This window comes from Aquarana catesbeiana, unplaced genomic scaffold (assembly GCF_042186555.1).
Source record: "Aquarana catesbeiana isolate 2022-GZ unplaced genomic scaffold, ASM4218655v1 unanchor4, whole genome shotgun sequence".
NCBI lineage: Eukaryota > Metazoa > Chordata > Amphibia > Anura > Ranidae > Aquarana > Aquarana catesbeiana.
In genome coordinates this window covers 339-21,252 of record NW_027362695.1, presented here as the reverse complement: position 1 = coordinate 21,252, position 20,914 = coordinate 339, and the positions used below count along the sequence as shown (strand labels likewise).

The 20,914-nt window shown below is 44.9% G+C and overlaps 1 protein-coding gene across 1 annotated transcript; it reads left to right on the top strand.

Moving 5' to 3' along the window:
* Nucleotides 1–593: 593 nt before the first annotated feature.
* Nucleotides 594–12,793, top strand: LOC141122116 (reticulocalbin-2-like; the record flags this gene model as incomplete). The annotated part of the gene is given in 6 exon segments (XM_073611951.1): nucleotides 594–798; nucleotides 3,797–3,902; nucleotides 4,922–5,118; nucleotides 6,831–6,944; nucleotides 11,476–11,572; nucleotides 12,649–12,793. Coding segments are annotated over 6 exon segments (818 nt in total), but the record flags the coding sequence as incomplete, so codon positions are not given.
* Between the last annotated feature and the right edge of the window lie 8,121 nt (nucleotides 12,794–20,914).

Here is a 20,914-nt window from a genome sequence, read left to right as displayed (position 1 = left end):
CCCAGACTCTACTCTCCTCCTCTTCTTCCCAGACTCTTCTCCTCCTCCTCCTCTTCCTCTTCCTCTTCCTCTTCCTCTTCCTCTTCCTCCTCCTCTTCCTCCTCCTCTTCCTCCTCCTCTTCCTCTTCTTCCCAGACTCTCCTCCTCTTCCTCCTCCTCTTCCTCTTCCTCTTCTTCCCAGACTCTCCTCCTCCTCCTCCTCCTCCTCCTCCTCCTCCTCCTCCTCCTCCTCCTCCTCCTCCTCCTCCTCCTCTTCCTCCTCCTCCTCTTCCCAGACTCTCCTCCTCCTCCCCCTCCTCTTCCCAGACTCTTCTTCTTCTCCTCCTCCTCCTCCTCCTCCTCCTCCTCCTCTTCCCAGACTCTCCTCCTCTTCCTCCTCCTCCTCCTCTTCTTCCCAGACTCTCCTCCTCTTCCTCCTCCTCCTCTTCCCAGACTCTCCTCCTCTTCCTCCTCCTCCTCTTCCCAGACTCTTCTCTCCTCCTCTTCCCAGACTCTTCTCTCCTCCTCTTAGTTCACCTGTAATGTGTCTGACTTGTCTAAATGATATTAAATGATAATTCCTTCCAGACCAGTTTGGTTCTATAATGGAGCTCCATTGTAATAAGAATATTCTTCCTCCTTCCAGTGATTCCATCAAGAATGATAATGATGATGAATGTATTTGTGGTCTTTGTATCCCTGAGCCTGACTCTCAGCGAGTCCCACCTTCACGGCTCCCCCCATCACCCCAGCGAGGAGCACTATGGGAATGAGGAGCACAACACAGACTATGACAAGAAGATGTTCCTGGGAGGAGAGGTACAGTAAGAAATGGGCGGGGCTTCCCATTGTATATTCTGTCTGTTCACCTTTAACATGATAGAAAGAGCCACCCAAAACCACATAGTCCCCGCCCTAAGCCACGCCCCGCTGGTGCGTTTCCCCCTGATGAAGCTTATTTATAGAGGTAAGAGTGGCTGAGGCTAAAGGACATTTAAACCCTCTGGGTAAATAATCAGATTATTAAAAACAACTCAAAAAGACAATCAGTGTGATGAGTAAACAACACAAGCAAATCTAATAGACCAAAAACCAAATAAAAGTGATACAGCTCAAATGCCCCAAATCTATTATCCCAGCCGACTGGCCACAATGTCTGCAGGTGCTGGTCAGGATGAATACTGGTTCAATAGAGGCCTCCAGGATTACGTCCCTTCTGGACGAAACATGTTAGAGGGGGTTCTCCCAGGGGTAGGAGACAAAGCTGAGGCCATATTTTATGAAGAGATTACTATATGCTGAGGCAGTTTGTAGATGGGAGCCAATTTGTTGTCCTCAATGTGTCTGCCAAACACAAGCAAGCTGCTATATTACCCCTTTCTGTAAGAGGGTCACCTGTACATGCCAGCCTGCACTAACAACAAATGTGGGGTATCCTCCCTCCTCCCCCATCCAGAGGGGAACAAGGTGCACCCACTGCCGGTATCCTCCCTCCTCCCCCATCCAGAGGGGAACAAGGTGCACCCACTGCCGGTATCCTCCCTCCTCCCCATCCAGAGGGGAACAAGGTGCACCCACTGCCGGTATCCTCCCTCCTCCCCCATCCAGAGGGGAACAAGGTGCACCCACTGCCGGTATCCTCCCTCCTCCCCCATCCAGAGGGGAACAAGGTGCACCCACTGCCGGTATCCTCCCTCCTCCCCCATCCAGAGGGGAACAAGGTGCACCCACTCCCGGTATCCTCCCTCCTCCCCCATCCAGAGGGGTCAAGGTGCACCCACTCCCGGTATCCTCCCTCCTCCCCCATCCAGAGGGGAACAAGGTGCACCCACTCCCAGTATCCCCCCTCCTCCCCCATCCAGAGAGGGGAACAAGGTGCACCCAGTCTCAAATGTAACATGGCGTATACAGACCCTGTGTGAAGAAGATGCCTCGCGGTTCTGAAAATTGCACAAATGTCGGCTTATACAGTGCCTGGAAAAAGTATTCATACCCCTTAAAATTTCCCACATTTTGTTACATTTAAAACCATAAATGTATTTTATTGGGATTTTATGTGATAGACCAACACAAAGTGTCACATAATTGTGAAGTGGAAGGAAAATGATAAATGATACAAATAAATATGTCAAAAGTTTGTGTGTGGGGGGGGGGTTATTTGTATGGCGCCCCCCGGAGTCAATACTTTGTAGAACCCCCTTTCTCTACAAGTCTTTTTGGGGATGTCTCTACCAGCTTTGCACATCTAGAGAGGACATTTCTGCCCATTCTTCTTTGTAAAATATCTCAAGCTCTGTCAGATTGGATGGAGAACGTCTGTGAACAGCAATTTTCAAGTCTTGCCACAGATTCTCAATGTGATTTAGGTCTGGACTGTGACTGGGCCATTCTAACACATGAATATGCTTTGATCTAAACCATTCCATTGTAGCTCTGGCTGGATGTTTCGGGTCGTTGTCCTGCTGGAAGGTGAACCTCCGCCCCAGTCTCAAGTCTTTTGTAGACTCTAACAGGTTTTCTTCTAAGATTGTCCTGTATTTGTCTCCATCCATCTTCCCATCAACTCTGACCAGCTTCCCTGGCCCTGCTGAAGAAAACCATCCCCACCACATGATGCTGCCACCACCATGTTTCATGGTGGGGATGGTGTGTTCAGGGTGATGTGCAGTGTTAGTTTTCCCCACACATAGCGTTTTACTTTTAGACTATAAAGTTTAATTTTGGTCTCCTCTGACCAGATCACCTTCTTCCACATGTTTGCTGTGTCCTCCACATGGCTTCTCACAAACTACAAACAGGACTTCTTATGACTTTCTTTCTCCAATGTCTTTCTTCTTGTCACTCTTCCATAAAGGGCAGATTTGTGGAGAACACGACTAATAGTTGTCCTGTGGACAGATTCTCCCACCTGAGCTGTGGATCTCTGCAGCTCCTCCAGAGTTACCATGGACCTCTTGGCTCTTCTCTGATGAATGCTCCTTGCCCGGCCGGTCAGTTTAGGTGGACGGCCATGTCTTGGTAGGTTTGCAGTTGTGCCATACTCTTTCCATTTTCTGATGATGGATTGAACAGAGCTCCGTGAGATGTTCAAAGCTTGGGATGTTTTTTTATAACCTAACCCTGCTTTATACTTCTCCACAACTTTATCCCTGACCTGTCTGGTGTGTTCCTTGGCCTTCATGATGCTGTTTGTTCACTAAGGTTCTCTAACAAACCTCTGAGGGCTTCACAGAACAGCTGTATTTATACTGAGATTAAATGACACACAGGTGGACTCTATTTACTAATTAGGTGACTTCTGAAGACAATTGGTTCCCCTAGATTTTAGTTAGGGGTATCAGAGTAAAGGGGGCTGAATACAAATGGGCCCCCCACACACTTTTCACATATTTATTTGTATCATTTATCATTTTCCTTCCACTTCACAATTATGTGACACTTTGTGTTGGTCTATCACATAAAATCCCAATAAAATACATTTATGTTTTTGGTTGTAACAAAATGTGGGAAATTTCAAGGGGTATGAATACTTTTTTTTAGGCACTGTATGTATCCCGGTAAACATGGCGGCCGTCACACAGGGCAGGGATGGATACACCCCATGTGAAGGAGGCCAAATAATAAATGGCACTTTTCATTTGTATTTTGGAATTGTTGGATACAATGTAGTTGGGTACATGAATTGTTCTCCTCTTCTTGTGATAGTTGGGGATGATTTTTGTATTCGGGGTGTGTATATATATATATATATAGGAATTGTGGGAGGTGAATGTGTTGGCTGTCTGACCAATCATTGCTCTGTTTGTTCTTCTCTAAGGAAGAAGCGGAAGAGTTTGCTGAACTGAGTCCAGAAGAACAGCTGAAAAGATTAAAATCTATCATCAAAAAGATTGATATTGATGCCGATGGATTCCTCACCGAAGGTAACGCCAGTCATCGAAGCGGATGTGTCTGAGTGTGTAATGACAATGACTTCTCCACCCCCCCCCCCCCCAAAACAACAACTGAATGAGACGAACCCCCCCCGAAAGAGATTCCCCCCCCCCCCCAAAAAGAGATTCCCCCCCTCCCTCTCCCCCCGAAAGAGATTCCCCCCTCCCTCCCCCCCTCCCTGAAAGAGATTCCCCCCTCCCTCCCCCCCTGAAAGAGATTCCCCCCTCCCTCCCCCCCTGAAAGAGATTCCCCCCTCCCTCCCCCCCTGAAAGAGATTCTCCCCTCCCTCCCCCCCTGAAAGAGATTCTCCCCTCCCTCCCCCCCTGAAAGAGATTCCCCCCTCCCTCCCCCCCTGAAAGAGATTCCCCCCTCCCTCCCCCCCTGAAAGAGATTCCCCCCCGAAAGAGATTCCCCCTCCCTCCCGACTGTTATCTCTCCAATTATCTGCATCATTTTTAGGAAAAGGATTTTAACGTGTAAGAAAAATACAATTCCCCCAGACATTGGGTGGTTAATAAAATGATTCTATTATTACATAGGATGTATATAGTGCCAACAGTTTCCACAGCACAGTACAACATGGGGACAGACAGTACAGGAGGAACCAGAGGGCCCTGATCCGAAGAGCTTACACTCTAAGAAATCCCTGCAGGCAAATGTGATTTTTCTAAAGCTCTACTTTCTCTTGAGTGCAGGCAGTCTCCTGTGTACAGAACGCCCCATAGATTATTCCCTCTTATGAGTTTCTTTTCTCTGGAAGCCTGCAAAGAGTTTGAAGTCAGATTACAGACATCCCCTGCAGTATTAGATTCCTCTCTGTTGAGATCCGATCAGTCGGTGTGAATGGATGGGGGTCCCGGGGGTTGCAGCTTCTCTTTGTTTTTTACACTGAGGGGGATTGTAGTAAATGTGGACCCTCCGGCTTGGCAGTCAGCAGAAGTTCTCATGATATACCCGCTTACCTTTCTATGTCTGATTTGGGGTGTTTCTTGTGTTATTGATCTTGTAGAGGAGCTCAGTCTGTGGATTCAGATGTCCTTCAAGCATTATGTGTTAGAAGACACCAAGGAGCAGTTTGCTGAGGTGGACCATAATGGTGATGGGATTGTCACCTGGGAGGAGTACAACCTGCACATGTACGATCGTATCATCGACTACAATGAGGACACCATCCTAGAGGACGAGGAGGAGGAGTCCTTCCGTCTGGTGAGTTACTCCTCATGATAGGTACCATTGCAGAAGGTGGACCTTTTGGATATATAGGACTGTCCTCCTCATCTGGGGTCCCCGACCAGCACTCTGGGTTCCACCCCCACTAAGTGCCTCCATAACAAGCCACTTGCTTTGGGGGGGGGGCACTTGTGCAAGCGAGCTCCTGAGCCCCATAAGACACAGCAAGGTTCAGCCCCCCCACTCTGTCCTCGCTGGCTCTGATTGACAGCAGTGGGAGCCAATGGCTCCTGCTTCTGTATCTCAGCCAATTGTGGGACCCATACATTAGGGCGCAGGGGCACCGCCCCCCTAATCCATTCGCCCAGCCCCTAATCTACATGTAGGGTGCCAGACACATGGATTTCAATTTTTTTTTTATTTTTTGAAGCACGTGATTGGAGTCTGGGGCTCTAACAGGCTTAAAAAAGGATGGGCTTTGGGGGTAGAGCACTGCCCCTCTGAGCCCACCCAGTTGTGTGACAATAGCGAATTTTAATATTCACTAATGTCTTCCTGCTTCTCCTCCCACCCAATCAGGAAGCAGGCCCTGAGACCTGATCCCAGTCTTAGGACTCCCGACCAATCGGGTCTTAGGACCCACTTCCTGTTCGGCTGGGAGGAGAAGCAACAGCCCCGGCTCTTCCCTCTGCAAGCTGGAGCGAGGAGCTACATCAGCCTCCTAAGGCAAGGCCTCTGATTGCTGCCATCCATCTCCCGTGGGGGGGGGGGGTTCACCGATCGCTGATCACTGCCGTTCGTCTCCTGTGCGGGGGGGGGGGGCATTAATCGCCACATACTTCATTTAAAGTCCCGCCCCTTTCTGTTCTCTTTTTTTATATACAAATACTGGGATGGAGATAAATGATTGTATCATTACCTCATTCAAAGTCCACTCGATTCTCTTATAAATATTACCAAATTAGGGATGGAAGTACCGGTATGTGTTTTGGGATTCCAACTCTAATATTATGCTTTTGCATACTTTGATTTTATCATTGACCCTTTGTTTCTTTTTTTGTAATAGTTTATCATATTTATTGTGTCTTTCAATATGTTCACTTGATTTGGCTTCCTTCCCGATTTTTCCAGTTCATTCACAAACATACATGTGTGCGGGACTCTGACCTGTCTGCTGGTGGGGGGGTCGTGTCATTCTGCGCCTCCTGTGGTCTTTGTTTTCAACACGGGGGCTGTGACGCACACTGTGCACAAAACAAGGTCCATAAAGACATGGATGAGCGAATTTGGGGTGCAGGAACTTGACTGGCCTGCACAGATTCCTGACCTCAACCCCATAGAACACCTTTGGGATGAATTAGAGCGGAGACTGTGAGCCAGGCCTTCTCGTCCAACATCAGTGCCTGACCTCACAAATGCTCTTCTGGAAGAATGGTCAGACCTTCCCATAGACACCCTCCTAAACCTTGTGGACGGCCTTCCCAGAAGAGGTGAAGCTGTTATGGCTGCAAAGGGTGGAGCCAACTCAATATTGAACCCTACGGACTAAGACTGGGATGTCATTAAAGTTCATAGTTACGTAGTCAGTCAGTTTGAAAAAAGTTCAACCATAAAAATAAATACAAAATATACAATCATGTACATGTAAAGGCAGGCGTCCCAATACTTTTGACAATATAGTGTATCTCCTCAACCCCCCAACAGAAACTGCATCTCATTTAATAAAAGTGTTTTTGTCTTTCCAAAAGATCCATCTGAGGGACAAGAAGAGATTTGAGCGTGCGGACCGCGATAATATCCCAGGATTGGATCTGAGGGAGTTTACAGACTTCGAGCATCCGGAGGAAACCGATTACATGACGGTGAGAGCCCAGAGATGAGGATGACCTCGGGGTGTTCAGAACCCGCATGTGAAGAGCCCGCCAGGAAGTCGCCACTGCGCTAATCACAGGCAGACATTTCTCGATCTCTGGAGCCACGGATCAGGAAAATGTCTCACTGCCTGCGATTGGCGGACTCGGCGGGTTCTGAACACGCCCGGGGTAATCCTTCACCAGAATGAATGATATCTCATCGTCTGATAAATAAAGTGATGCGCTGGCAATATCTATAGGATATCCTACTATTCAATGTGCTGACAGGTCACATTCTACTTGTGGATACTTTGTTACAAACTAGACAAAAACTTGAACAGTGATTAGCATAATATAAATAAATATAAATACAATGTGTTGAAAAGTCTGCTGTGAAAGTCTAATTGGAGACCTCCCGGAATACAAATCCAAAAGTTAGTTCACCATTTATTCTTGTGAAATAAAAAACAAACAAAAATGTGAAAAAATAAAGTGAAAAATATATTAAAACAGATATATTAAATAAATATGTAGTTGGTAACAATTATGAAAGGATTACAATTGTGTGGATTCCCATACACCTTACTTGAAAAGGTGATTCCTTTGCAGGTAAGAAGATACCTCTCATCTGTGTTTAAACAAGGCTTACTGAGTCTGGGTTAATCAGCAGAGGATAGGCTTACATCGGGCTAGGATCATCTAATCTCCACTTCTCCTGTTCATATGCTTTCCCCCACATGAAATACAAAAGTGGGACAAGACCATTGCGCACATAACTTCTACTAAATAAAGTTAACAAAGAGCCCAATAGATCTACTCACATGATGTAAAAGATCTAGAACTCATTTCACTGATGTATGGTCAGTAGAAATCACTGCCTTCGTGTTCCTCCCTGCTGCTGCTATTCAGGATCACTGCAGGCTGCACACTGACAAGAGCTGACAGGCTCCTTCTCCCTCACGCGTATCGTCACTAGACACGTGACTTTAAGACTTTAATATATTTTTCACTCTATTATTTCACCACCTTTTTTCACATTTTTGTTTGTTTTTTATTTCACAAGAATAAATGGTGAACTAACTTTTGGATTTGTATTCCGGGAGCAGACTTTTTAACACATTGTATTTTATATTTATTTATATTATGCTAATCACTGTTCAAGTTTTTGTCTAGTTTGTAACAAAGTATCCACAAGTAGAATGTGACCTGTCAGCACATTGAATAGTAGGATATCCTATAGATATTACGAGCGCATCACTTTATTTAACTATTAATAAGTGGGGTGTCACTGAATGATTGCAGCTGCAGTATCTGAATATTTGAACTCCTTTTTTTTTTTTTTTTTTTTTATATCAGTTTTTTTATATATTAGTTTATTTATTTTTTACACCATTTTACAGTTTTATATATTCACTTTAGCGTTTAAGTACCTTAATACTTTTATTCATCGTCTGATACTCACTACACTGAGAGAAACATCAACATCGAACGTCATCACAATGTCAGGTTTTTGTCATTCTTGTAGTCTTACTTCTATGTTGCATTAGTAGAGTTTGAATGGATGTAACTTTGTATATACTCTATACCTGGCCGATACCCCTGGAAGCTGCAAATCACAGAAAGGAGAGAAACAAAATGCACGTTCCTCAATGGTCAAGCACCGTTTTTGTGGAATTCCTTGAACATTTTTGTTATATATTTTGAGAGGGTAGACCTGCAACCCAACCCTAGAAGATCAAAGTCAGGAAGAAACCAAAAGAAAAGACAGAGAGAAAAAAAAATAGTGGGGGGAGAAGAGGAAGGTAGGAGGGATAAGCGAGTCTCTTCAACCCGCTGACTCCCCTGGATCTCCCAGTGACTGATCTCTATAGAAAGAATAGGGAGTCCAGATCTTCCAATATTTGTCTTCTTCTTGAGGTTCTCCATAACCTGGATGTCCACAACTCTCGTTTTCCAATGTGAAATTGTAGGAGCACGTGTACTCTTCCATCTGTGTGATAACTACGAGGAATCTCCGACACTCTCTTAGGGGGGGGATGGGGGTGCACACTATAAAACTGTATCCGGCACAGGAGATGTTATGAGCTCAGTAGCCCCAGAACATAGGGGGGGTGGATTGGAGAGCAGACTGTGTATGGTGTGGTCCCCACGGGGAGGAGAATGGTGTCCTAGCAGGAAAATGGGGGGGGGGGGGGGGCGTTCCTCAGGAGAGAACGGAAAGGTCGGATTATAACAGCGAGATTACATAGTTACATAGTTACATAGTAGGTGAGGTTGAAAAAAGACACAAGTCCATCAAGTCCAACCTATGTGTGTGATTATGTGTCAGTATTAAATTACATATCCCTGTATATTGCGGTCATTCAGGTGATTATCTAATAGTTTCTTGAAGCTATCAATGCTCCCCGCTGAGACCACCGCCTGTGGAAGGGAATTCCACATCCTTGCCGCTCTTACAGTAAAGAACCCTCTACGTAGTTTAAGGTTAAACCTCTTTTCTTCTAATTGTAATGAGTGGCCACGAGTCTTGTTAAACTCTCTTCTGCGAAAAAGTTTTATCCCTATTGTGGGGGTCACCAGTACAGTATTTGTAAATTGAAATCATATTCCCCTCTCAAGCGTCTCTTCTCCAGAGAGAATAAGTTCAGAGCTCGCAACCTTTCCTCATAACTAAGATCCTCCAGACCCTTTATTAGCTTTGTTGCCCTTCTTTGTACTCGCTCCATTTCCAGTACATCCTTCCTGAGGACTGGTGCCCAGAACTGGACAGCATACTCCAGGTGCGGCCGGACCAGAGTCTTGTAGAGCGGGAGAATTATCGTTTTATCTCTGGAGTTGATCCCCTTTTTAATGCCAATATTCTGTTTGCTTTATTAGCAGCAGCTTGGCATTGCATGCCATTGCTGAGCCTATCATCCACTAGGACCCCCAAGTCCTTTTCCATCCTAGATTCCCCCAGAGGTTCTCCCCCCAGTCTATAGATTGCATTCAGATTTTTACCACCCAAATGCATTATTTTACATTTTTCTACATTGAACCTCATTTGCCATGTAGTCGCCCCTCCCCCATTAATTTGTTCAGGTCTTTTTGCAAGATTTCCACATCCTGCGGAGAAGTTATTGCCCTGCTTAGCTTAGTATCGTCTGCAAATACAGAGATTGAACTGTTTATCCCATCCTCCAGGTCGTTTATAAACAAATTAAATAGGATTGGTCCCAGCACAGAACCCTGGGGGACCCCACTACCCACCCCTGACCATTCTGAGTACTCCCCATTTATCACCACCCTCTGAACACACCCTTGTAGCCAGTTTTCAATCCATGTACTCACCCTATGGTCCATGCCAACGGACCCTATTTTGTACAGTAAATGTTTATGGGGAACTGTGTCAAATGCTTTTGCAAAATCCAGATACACCACGTCTACGGGCCTTCCTTTATCTAGATGGCAACTCACCTCCTCATAGAAGGCTAATAGATTGGTTTGGCAAGAACGATTCTTCATGAATCCATGCTGATTACTGCTAATGAAATCATTCTTATTACTAAAATCTTGTATATAGTCCCTTATCATCCCCTCCAAGAGTTTACATACTATTGATGTTAGGCTAACTGGTCTGTAATTCCCAGGGATGTATTTTGGGCCCTTTTTTAAATATTGGTGCTACATTGGCTTTTCTCCAATCAGCTGGTACCATTCCAGTCAATAGACTGTCTGTAAAAATTAGGAACAACGGTCTGGCAATCACCTGACTGAGTTCCCTAAGTACCCTCGGATGCAAGCCATCTGGTCCCGGTGATTTATTAATGTTAAGTTTCTCAAGTCTAATTTTAATTCCGTCCTCTGTTAACCATGTAGGTGCTTCCTGTGTTGTGTCATGAGGATAAACACTGCAGTTTTGGTTACTGAAGCCCCCCGATTCATTCGTGAAGACTGAGGAGAAGAATAAATTCAATACCTTCACCATCTCCCCATCCTTTGTAACCAGATGTCCTTCCTCATTCTTTATGGGGCCAATATGGTCTGTCCTCCCTTTTTTACTGTTTACATACTTAAAGAATTTCTTGGGATTTTTTTGCTCTCCTCCGCTATGTGTCTTTCATGTTCTATCTTAGCCATCCTAATTGCACCCTCACATTTCTTATTGCATTTTTTATAAAGTCTGAATGCTGAGGATGATCCCTCAACCTTGTATTTTTTGAAGGCCTTCTCCTTTGCTTTTATATGCATTTTTACATTGGAGTTAAGCCATCCAGGATGTTTGTTCGCTCTTTTAAATTTATTACCCAATGGGATACATTGGCTAATGCCCTTATTTAATATGCTCTTAAAGCAAACCCATCTCTCCTCTGTATTCTTTGTTCCTAATATTTTATCCCAATTTATGCCTTTTAACAAGGTTTGTAGTTTAGGGAAGTTGGCTCTTTTCTATCTCAGAAAAATAAAATACAAACATTTCCTAATATAGAGGGACATGAATAAGTAGAATGTTTTATGTTGTGTGGAAATAAAGCTTGATGAATTGTTCATTACATTGCAGGAGTTCGTTATTGAAGGAGCATTAGAAGAACATGACAAGGATGGGGATGGATTTGTGAGTTTAGAAGAATATCTCGGTGAATACTCCCAGGATCCAGGTATGAGAACCATAAGAGCACTTTCACGCTGCCCGGGCAACGGCGGTAAAGCACCGCTCTTTTTAGCAGCGCTTTACCGTCGTTTCTGCGGAGCTATTCGGCCGCCTGCGGGGTGCTTTTAACTACTGCTATCGGCCGAAAAAGGGTTAAACCGGCTTTGCTGGCGGTACGGCGGCGCTGCCCATTGATTTCAATGGGCAGGGTCGCTTTAGGAGGAGATGGTTGAGAAGATCATTTTCAAGGCATAACACTCAACAAGAAAATGTCTCAGTAAAAAATAACTAAACAGTGACTATGAGCGCCCCACAGCTACACGCTAAAGTGACCACTAAATGTACTGACAAATCATAGGAATTGTCAGAAGAATACATCACCAACAAAGATGAGTTCTGATCTACAAATTACCATAAAGGCCAACTTTTCCAAGAAATGTAGGGAACAGAAAGGGGGATAGGGAGTGATAGAGGAGTAAGAGTGGGAGGGTGGCTGACGGGAGTGTGCCTGCCTGATGGGTGCCTGACGGGAGGGTGCCTGCACAAAGCAAGGTCCATAAAGACATGGGTGAGCGAGTTTGGGGTGGAGGAACTTGACTAGCCTGCACAGAGTCCTGACCTCAACCCATAGAAAACCTTTTGGATGAATTAGATGGAGACTGCAGGCCAGGCCTTCTCCTCCAACATCAAGACCTGACCTCACAAATGCTCTTCTGGAAGAATGATCAAACATTCCCATAGACACACTCCTAAACCTTGTGGACGTCCTTCCAGAAGAGTTGAAGCTGTTATAGCTGCAAAGGGCGGAGCCAACTCAATATTGAACCCCCGGGACTAAGACTGGGATGTCATTAAAGTTCATGTGTGTGTAAAGGCAGGCGTCCCAATACTTTTGGTAACATAGTGTATATACTGTACATATGGTTGGCAGGAATTAGGATAAGAAATGTGAAAGCTTAAAGTGGGCTTTATATAAAACTGCACATTTCTTTGCCCGGTGTCCCCTCCTCCAGAGTTGGTATGGTCCTCCTGACCGGTGAGAAGATTGTGGAATTATCACCAATTTGTTTTTTATTTCCGCAGACGCCACAGAAGACCCTCAGTGGGTGATTGTGGAACGAGATCGCTTTGAGAATGACTATGACAAGGATGGTGATGGGAAGCTGAACCCCTCAGAACTTCTGTCTTGGATCGTCCCGAACAACGTCGGTGTGTCACAGGAGGAGGCGAGTCCTTACAGATCTTCTCTTCACTTCTTGTCTTTAACCCCTTCAATACCGCCCCCCCCCCCCCCCTTCCCGCCCAGGACAATGTTCAGCTCTCAGCGCTGTCACACTTTGAATGACAATTACACGGTCATATAACACTGTACACATAGGACATTTTTATCATTTTCTTCACACAAATCACAGAACTTTCTTTTGGTGGTATTTCATCACCTCTGGGGGGTTTTTATTTTTTGCTAAACAAACTAAAAAAGACTAACATTTTTGCAAAAAAAAAAGTTTTCCTTGGTTTCTGTTATAAAAAAAATGTTCTCCTTCACTGATGGGCACTGATGAGGAGGCACTGATATGTAGAATTGATGGGCACTGACAGGTGGCATTGATGGACACTAATAGATGGCACTGATTGGGCAGTTACTGACAGGTGTTAATGCTGGGCACTGATTGGCACTGTGGTGGGCACTGATTGGCACTATGGTGGGCACTGATTGGCACTGTGGTGGGCACTGATTGGCACTATGGTGGGCACTGATTTGCACTATGGTGGGCACTGATTGGCACTGTGGTGGGCACTGATTGGCACTTTATTGGGCACTGGCAGGGGGTTATGATGGGGCACTGACTGGGCACCGATTGCCAGCTTATTGGTACATTTGATGGGGGCTGCGCTGATAATCCATGGCTGATTATCAGTACAGACCCCCCCCCCCGACAGGGAGAGACGCCAATCGGCTCTCCCCGTCAGCACAAAACCGAGGAATGCTGTTTACCGGCACTTCCTGGTTCACACGATGATCAGCTGTGATTGGTCACAGCTGATCACGTGATAAGAAGCCTCTGACAGAGGCTTCTTATCACGATCGAAGATGCGGTGTGTTCGAATGACACGCTGCACTCGTGATCGCCGCGCTGTGCGCCCCCTCGCGGGCTGGCACCGGCATGTTATCCTGCTGGACGTCATATGACACCCAGTCAGGATAACAGAACCACATCCCGAACGTCCATCTGTTATAGGCCGGGCGGGAAGTGGTTAATCATTCCATCATTGATTGACAAATTGTATAAATGACTTCAGTGTTCCCTCTATACCTTCCTTCTATTACGAATGTTCCCGCAATGACGACTATTCCTTCTATGACGAACGTTCCCTTCTATGACGAATGTTCTCTCTCTATGACGAATGTTCTCTCTCTATGGCGAATGTTCTCTCTCTCTATGACGAATGTTCTCTCTCTCTATGACGAATGTTCTCTCTCTCTCTATGACGAATGTTCTCTCTCTCTCTCTCTCTCTCTCTCTCTCTCTCTATGACGAATGTTCTCTCTCTCTCTCTCTCTCTCTCTCTCTATGACGAATGTTCTCTCTCTCTCTCTCTCTCTCTCTATGACGAATGTTCTCTCTCTATGACGAATGTTCTCTCTCTCTCTATGACGAATGTTCCCTCTCTATGACGAATGTCCCTCTCTATGACGAATGTTCCCTCTCTATGACGAATGTTCTCTCTCTCTATGACGAATGTCCTCTCTCTCTATGACGAATGTTCTCTCTCTCTCTCTCTCTCTCTCTCTATGACGAATGTTCTCTCTCTCTCTATGACGAATGTTCTCTCTCTATGACGAATGTTCTCTCTCTCTCTATGACGAATGTTCCCTCTCTATGACGAATGTTCCCTCTCTATGACGAATGTTCCTCTCTATGACGAATGTTCTCCCTCTCTATGACGAATGTTCTCTCTCTCTATGACGAATGTTCTCTCTCTCTATGACGAATGTTCTCTCTCTCTATGGTCGAATGTTCTCTCTCTCTCTTCTCTCTCTCTATGGCGAATGTTCTCTCTCTATGGCGAATGTTCTCTCTCTCTATGACGAATGTTCTCTCTTCTCTCTCTATGGTGAATGTTCTCTCTCTCTCTCTATGGCGAATGTTCTCTCTCTCTCTCTATGACGAATGTTCTCTCTCTCTATGACGAATGTTCTCTCTCTCTATGGCGAATGTTCTCTCTCTCTCTCTATGACGAATGTTCTCTCTCTATGGCGAATGTTCTCTCTCTCTATGGCGAATGTTCTCTCTCTCTATGGCGAATGTTCTCTCTCTCTCTATGACGAATGTTCTCTCTCTCTCTATGACGAATGTTCTCTCTCTATGACGAATGTTCTCTCTCTCTCTCTCTCTCTCTCTCTCTCTCTCTATGACGAATGTTCTCTCTCTCTCTCTCTCTCTATGGCGAATGTTCTCTCTCTATGGCGAATGTTCTCTCTCTCTATGGCGAATGTTCTCTCTCTCTCTATGGCGAATGTTCTCTCTCTCTCTCTCTCTATGGCGAATGTTCTCTCTCTCTCTCTCTCTCTCTCTCTCTCTCTATGGCGAATGTTCTCTCTCTCTCTCTATGGCGAATGTTCTCTCTCTCTCTCTCTATGACGAATGTTCTCTCTCTCTCTCTCTATGACGAATGTTCTCTCTCTCTCTATGACGAATGTTCTCTCTCTCTCTCTATGACGAATGTTCTCTCTCTCTCTCTATGACGAATGTTCTCTCTCTCTCTCTATGACGAATGTTCTCTCTCTCTCTATGACGAATGTTCTCTCTCTCTCTATGACGAATGTTCTCTCTCTCTCTATGACGAATGTTCTCTCTCTCTCTATGACGAATGTTCTCTCTCTCTCTATGACGAATGTTCTCTCTCTCTCTATGACGAATGTTCCCTCTCTATGACGAATGTTCTCTCTCTCTATGACGAATGTCCTCTCTCTCTATGACGAATGTTCTCTCTCTCTCTCTCTCTCTCTCTATGACGAATGTTCTCTCTCTCTCTATGACGAATGTTCTCTCTCTCTCTATGACGAATGTTCTCTCTCTCTCTATGACGAATGTTCTCTCTCTCTATGACGAATGTTCTCTCTCTCTCTATGACGAATGTTCCCTCTCTATGACGAATGTTCCCTCTCTATGACGAATGTTCTCCCTCTCTATGACGAATGTTCTCTCTCTCTATGACGAATGTTCTCTCTCTCTATGACGAATGTTCTCTCTCTCTATGACGAATGTTCTCTCTCTCTATGACGAATGTTCTCTCTCTCTATGACGAATGTTCTCTCTCTCTATGGTGAATGTTCTCTCTCTCTCTCTATGGCGAATGTTCTCTCTCTCTCTCTCTATGACGAATGTTCTCTCTCTCTCTCTCTATGACGAATGTTCTCTCTCTCTATGACGAATGTTCTCTCTCTCTCTCTATGGCGAATGTTCTCTCTCTCTCTCTATGACGAATGTTCTCTCTCTATGGCGAATGTTCTCTCTCTCTCTCTATGACGAATGTTCTCTCTCTATGACGAATGTTCTCTCTCTCTATGGCGAATGTTCTCTCTCTCTCTATGGCGAATGTTCTCTCTCTCTCTATGACGAATGTGCTCTCTCTCTCTATGACGAATGTGCTCTCTCTCTCTCTCTCTCTATGACGAATGTTCTCTCTCTATGACGAATGTTCTCTCTCTCTCTATGACGAATGTTCTCTCTCTCTCTCTCTCTATGGCGAATGTTCTCTCTCTATGGCGAATGTTCTCTCTCTCTCTATGGCGAATGTTCTCTCTCTCTCTATGGCGAATGTTCTCTCTCTCTCTCTCTCTCTATGGCGAATGTTCTCTCTCTCTCTCTCTCTCTATGGCGAATGTTCTCTCTCTCTCTCTCTATGACGAATGTTCTCTCTCTCTCTCTATGACGAATGTTCTCTCTCTCTCTATGGACGAATGTTCTCTCTCTCTCTCTATGACGAATGTTCTCTCTCTCTCTCTATGACGAATGTTCTCTCTCTCTCTCTATGACGAATGTTCTCTCTCTCTCTATGACGAATGTTCTCTCTCTCTCTCTATGACGAATGTTCTCTCTCTCTCTCTATGACGAATGTTCTCTCTCTCTCTCTATGACGAATGTTCTCTCTCTCTCTCTATGGCGAATGTTCTCTCTCTCTCTCTATGGCGAATGTTCTCTCTCTCTCTCTATGGCGAATGTTCTCTCTCTCTCTATGGCGAATGTTCTCTCTCTCTCTATGGCGAATGTTCTCTCTCTCTCTCTCTCTCTATGGCGAATGTTCTCTCTCTCTCTCTCTATGGTGAATGTTCTCTCTCTCTCTCTCTCTCTCTATGGCGAATGTTCTCTCTCTCTCTCTATGGCGAATGTTCTCTCTCTCTCTCTATGACGAATGTTCCCTCTCTATGACGAATGTTCTCTCTCTCTCTATGACGAATGTTCTCTCTCTGACGAATGTTCTCTCTCTCTATGACGAATGTTCTCTCTCTCTCTCTCTCTATGACGAATGTTCTCTCTCTCTCTATGACGAATGTTCTCTCTCTCTCTATGGTGAATGTTCTCTCTCTCTCTCTCTCTATGGCGAATGTTCTCTCTCTCTCTCTATGGCGAATGTTCTCTCTCTCTCTCTCTATGGCGAATGTTCTCTCTCTCTCTCTCTCTCTCTCTCTATGACGAATGTTCTCTCTCTCTCTCTCTATGGCGAATGTTCTCTCTCTCTCTCTCTATGACGAATGTTCTCTCTCTCTCTCTCTATGACGAATGTTCTCTCTCTCTCTATGGCGAATGTTCTCTCTCTCTCTCTATGACGAATGTTCCCTCTCTATGACGAATGTTCTCTCTCTCTCTATGACGAATGTTCTCTCTCTGACGAATGTTCTCTCTCTCTATGACGAATGTTCTCTCTCTCTCTCTCTCTCTATGACGAATGTTCTCTCTCTCTCTATGACGAATGTTCTCTCTCTCTCTATGACGAATGTTCTCTCTCTCTCTATGACGAATGTTCTCTCTCTCTCTATGACGAATGTTCTCTCTCTCTCTATGACGAATGTTCTCTCTCTCTCTATGACGAATGTTCTCTCTCTCTATGACGAATGTTCTCTCTCTCTCTATGACGAATGTTCTCCCTCTCTATGACGAATGTTCTCCCTCTCTATGACGAATGTTCTCCCTCTCTATGACGAATGTTCTCTCTCTCTCTCTATGACGAATGTTCTCTCTCTCTCTATGACGAATGTTCTCTCTCTCTCTATGACGAATGTTCTCTCTCTCTCTATGACGAATGTTCTCTCTCTCTCTATGACGAATGTTCTCTCTCTCTCTCTATGACGAATGTTCTCTCTCTCTCTATGACGAATGTTCTCTCTCTCTCTATGACGAATGTTCTCTCTCTCTCTATGACGAATGTTCTCTCTCTCTCTATGACGAATGTTCTCTCTCTCTCTATGACGAATGTTCTCTCTCTCTATGACGAATGTTCTCTCTCTCTCTCTATGACGAATGTTCTCTCTCTCTATGGCGAATGTTCTCTCTCTCTCTCTATGACGAATGTTCCCTCTCTATGACGAATGTTCTCTCTCTCTCTATGACGAATGTTCTCTCTCTGACGAATGTTCTCTCTCTCTATGACGAATGTTCTCTCTCTCTCTCTCTCTATGACGAATGTTCTCTCTCTCTCTATGACGAATGTTCTCTCTCTCTCTATGACGAATGTTCTCTCTCTCTCTATGACGAATGTTCTCTCTCTCTCTATGACGAATGTTCTCTCTCTCTCTATGACGAATGTTCTCTCTCTCTCTATGACGAATGTTCTCCCTCTCTATGACGAATGTTCTCCCTCTCTATGACGAATGTTCTCCCTCTCTATGACGAATGTTCTCTCTCTCTCTATGACGAATGTTCTCTCTCTCTCTATGACGAATGTTCTCTCTCTCTCTATGACGAATGTTCTCTCTCTCTCTCTATGACGAATGTTCTCTCTCTCTCTCTATGACGAATGTTCTCTCTCTCTCTATGACGAATGTTCTCTCTCTCTCTATGACGAATGTTCTCTCTCTCTCTATGACGAATGTTCTCTCTCTCTCTATGACGAATGTTCTCTCTCTCTCTATGACGAATGTTCTCTCTCTCTCTATGACGAATGTTCTCTCTCTCTCTATGACGAATGTTCTCTCTGTCTATGACGAATGTTCTCTCTCTCTCTCTATGACGAATGTTTCTCTCTCTCTATGACGAATGTTCTCTCTCTCTCTCTCTATGGCGAATGTTCTCTCTCTCTCTCTATGGCGAATGTTCTCTCTCTCTCTCTATGGCGAATGTTCTCTCTCTCTCTCTCTCTATGGCGAATGTTCTCTCTCTCTATGGCGAATGTTCTCTCTCTCTCTCTCTCTATGGCGAATGTTCTCTCTCTCTCTATGGCGAATGTTCTCTCTCTCTCTCTATGGCGAATGTTCTCTCTCTATGGCGAATGTTCTCTCTCTATGGCGAATGTTCTCTCTCTCTCTCTATGGCGAATGTTCTCTCTCTCTCTCTATGGCGAATGTTCTCTCTCTCTCTCTATGGCGAATGTTCTCTCTCTCTCTCTATGGCGAATGTTCTCTCTCTCTCTCTATGGCGAATGTTCTCTCTCTCTCTCTATGGCGAATGTTCTCTCTCTCTCTATGACGAATGTTCTCTCTCTCTCTATGACGAATGTTCTCTCTCTCTATGGTGAATGTTCTCTCTCTCTCTCTCTATGGCGAATGTTCTCTCTCTCTCTATGACGAATGTTCTCCCTCTCTATGACGAATGTTCTCCCTCTCTATGACGAATGTTCTCTCTCTCTATGGTGAATGTTCTCTCTCTCTCTCTCTCTATGGCGAATGTTCTCTCTCTCTCTCTATGGCGAATGTTCTCTCTCTCTCTCTCTATGGCGAATGTTCTCTCTCTCTATGACGAATGTTCTCTCTCTCTCTCTCTCTCTCTCTCTATGACGAATGTTCTCTCTCTCTCTCTATGGCGAATGTTCTCTCTCTCTCTCTCTATGACGAATGTTCTCTCTCTCTCTCTCTATGACGAATGTTCTCTCTCTCTCTATGGCGAATGTTCTCTCTCTCTCTCTATGACGAATGTTCCCTCTCTATGACGAATGTTCTCTCTCTCTCTATGACGAATGTTCTCTCTCTGACGAATGTTCTCTCTCTCTATGACGAATGTTCTCTCTCTCTCTCTCTCTATGACGAATGTTCTCTCTCTCTCTATGACGAATGTTCTCTCTCTCTCTATGACGAATGTTCTCTCTCTCTCTATGACGAATGTTCTCTCTCTCTCTATGACGAATGTTCTCTCTCTCTCTATGACGAATGTTCTCTCTCTCTCTATGACGAATGTTCTCTCTCTCTATGACGAATGTTCTCTCTCTCTCTATGACGAATGTTCTCCCTCTCTATGACGAATGTTCTCCCTCTCTATGACGAATGTTCTCCCTCTCTATGACGAATGTTCTCTCTCTCTCTCTATGACGAATGTTCTCTCTCTCTCTATGACGAATGTTCTCTCTCTCTCTATGACGAATGTTCTCTCTCTCTCTATGACGAATGTTCTCTCTCTCTCTCTATGACGAATGTTCTCTCTCTCTCTATGACGAATGTTCTCTCTCTCTCTCTATGACGAATGTTCTCTCTCTCTCTATGACGAATGTTCTCTCTCTCTCTATGACGAATGTTCTCTCTCTCTCTATGACGAATGTTCTCTCTCTCTCTATGACGAATGTTCTCTCTCTCTCTATGACGAATGTTCTCTCTCTCTATGACGAATGTTCTCTCTCTCTCTCTATGACGAATGTTCTCTCTCTCTCTCTATGGCGAATGTTCTCTCTCTCTCTCTATGGCGAATGTTCTCTCTCTCTCTCTATGGCGAATGTTCTCTCTCTCTCTCTATGGCGAATGTTCTCTCTCTCTCTATGGCGAATGTTCTCTCTCTCTCTATGGCGAATGTTCTCTCTCTCTCTCTCTCTCTCTCTATGGCGAATGTTCTCTCTCTCTATGGCGAATGTTCTCTCTCTCTCTCTCTCTATGGCGAATGTTCTCTCTCTCTATGGCGAATGTTCTCTCTCTCTATGGCGAATGTTCTCTCTCTCTCTCTATGGCGAATGTTCTCTCTCTCTCTCTCTCTCTATGGCGAATGTTCTCTCTCTCTATGGCGAATGTTCTCTCTCTGCTCTCTCTCTATGGCGAATGTTCTCTCTCTCTCTATGGCGAATGTTCTCTCTCTCTCTCTATGGCGAATGTTCTCTCTCTCTCTCTATGGCGAATGTTCTCTCTCTCTCTCTATGGCGAATGTTCTCT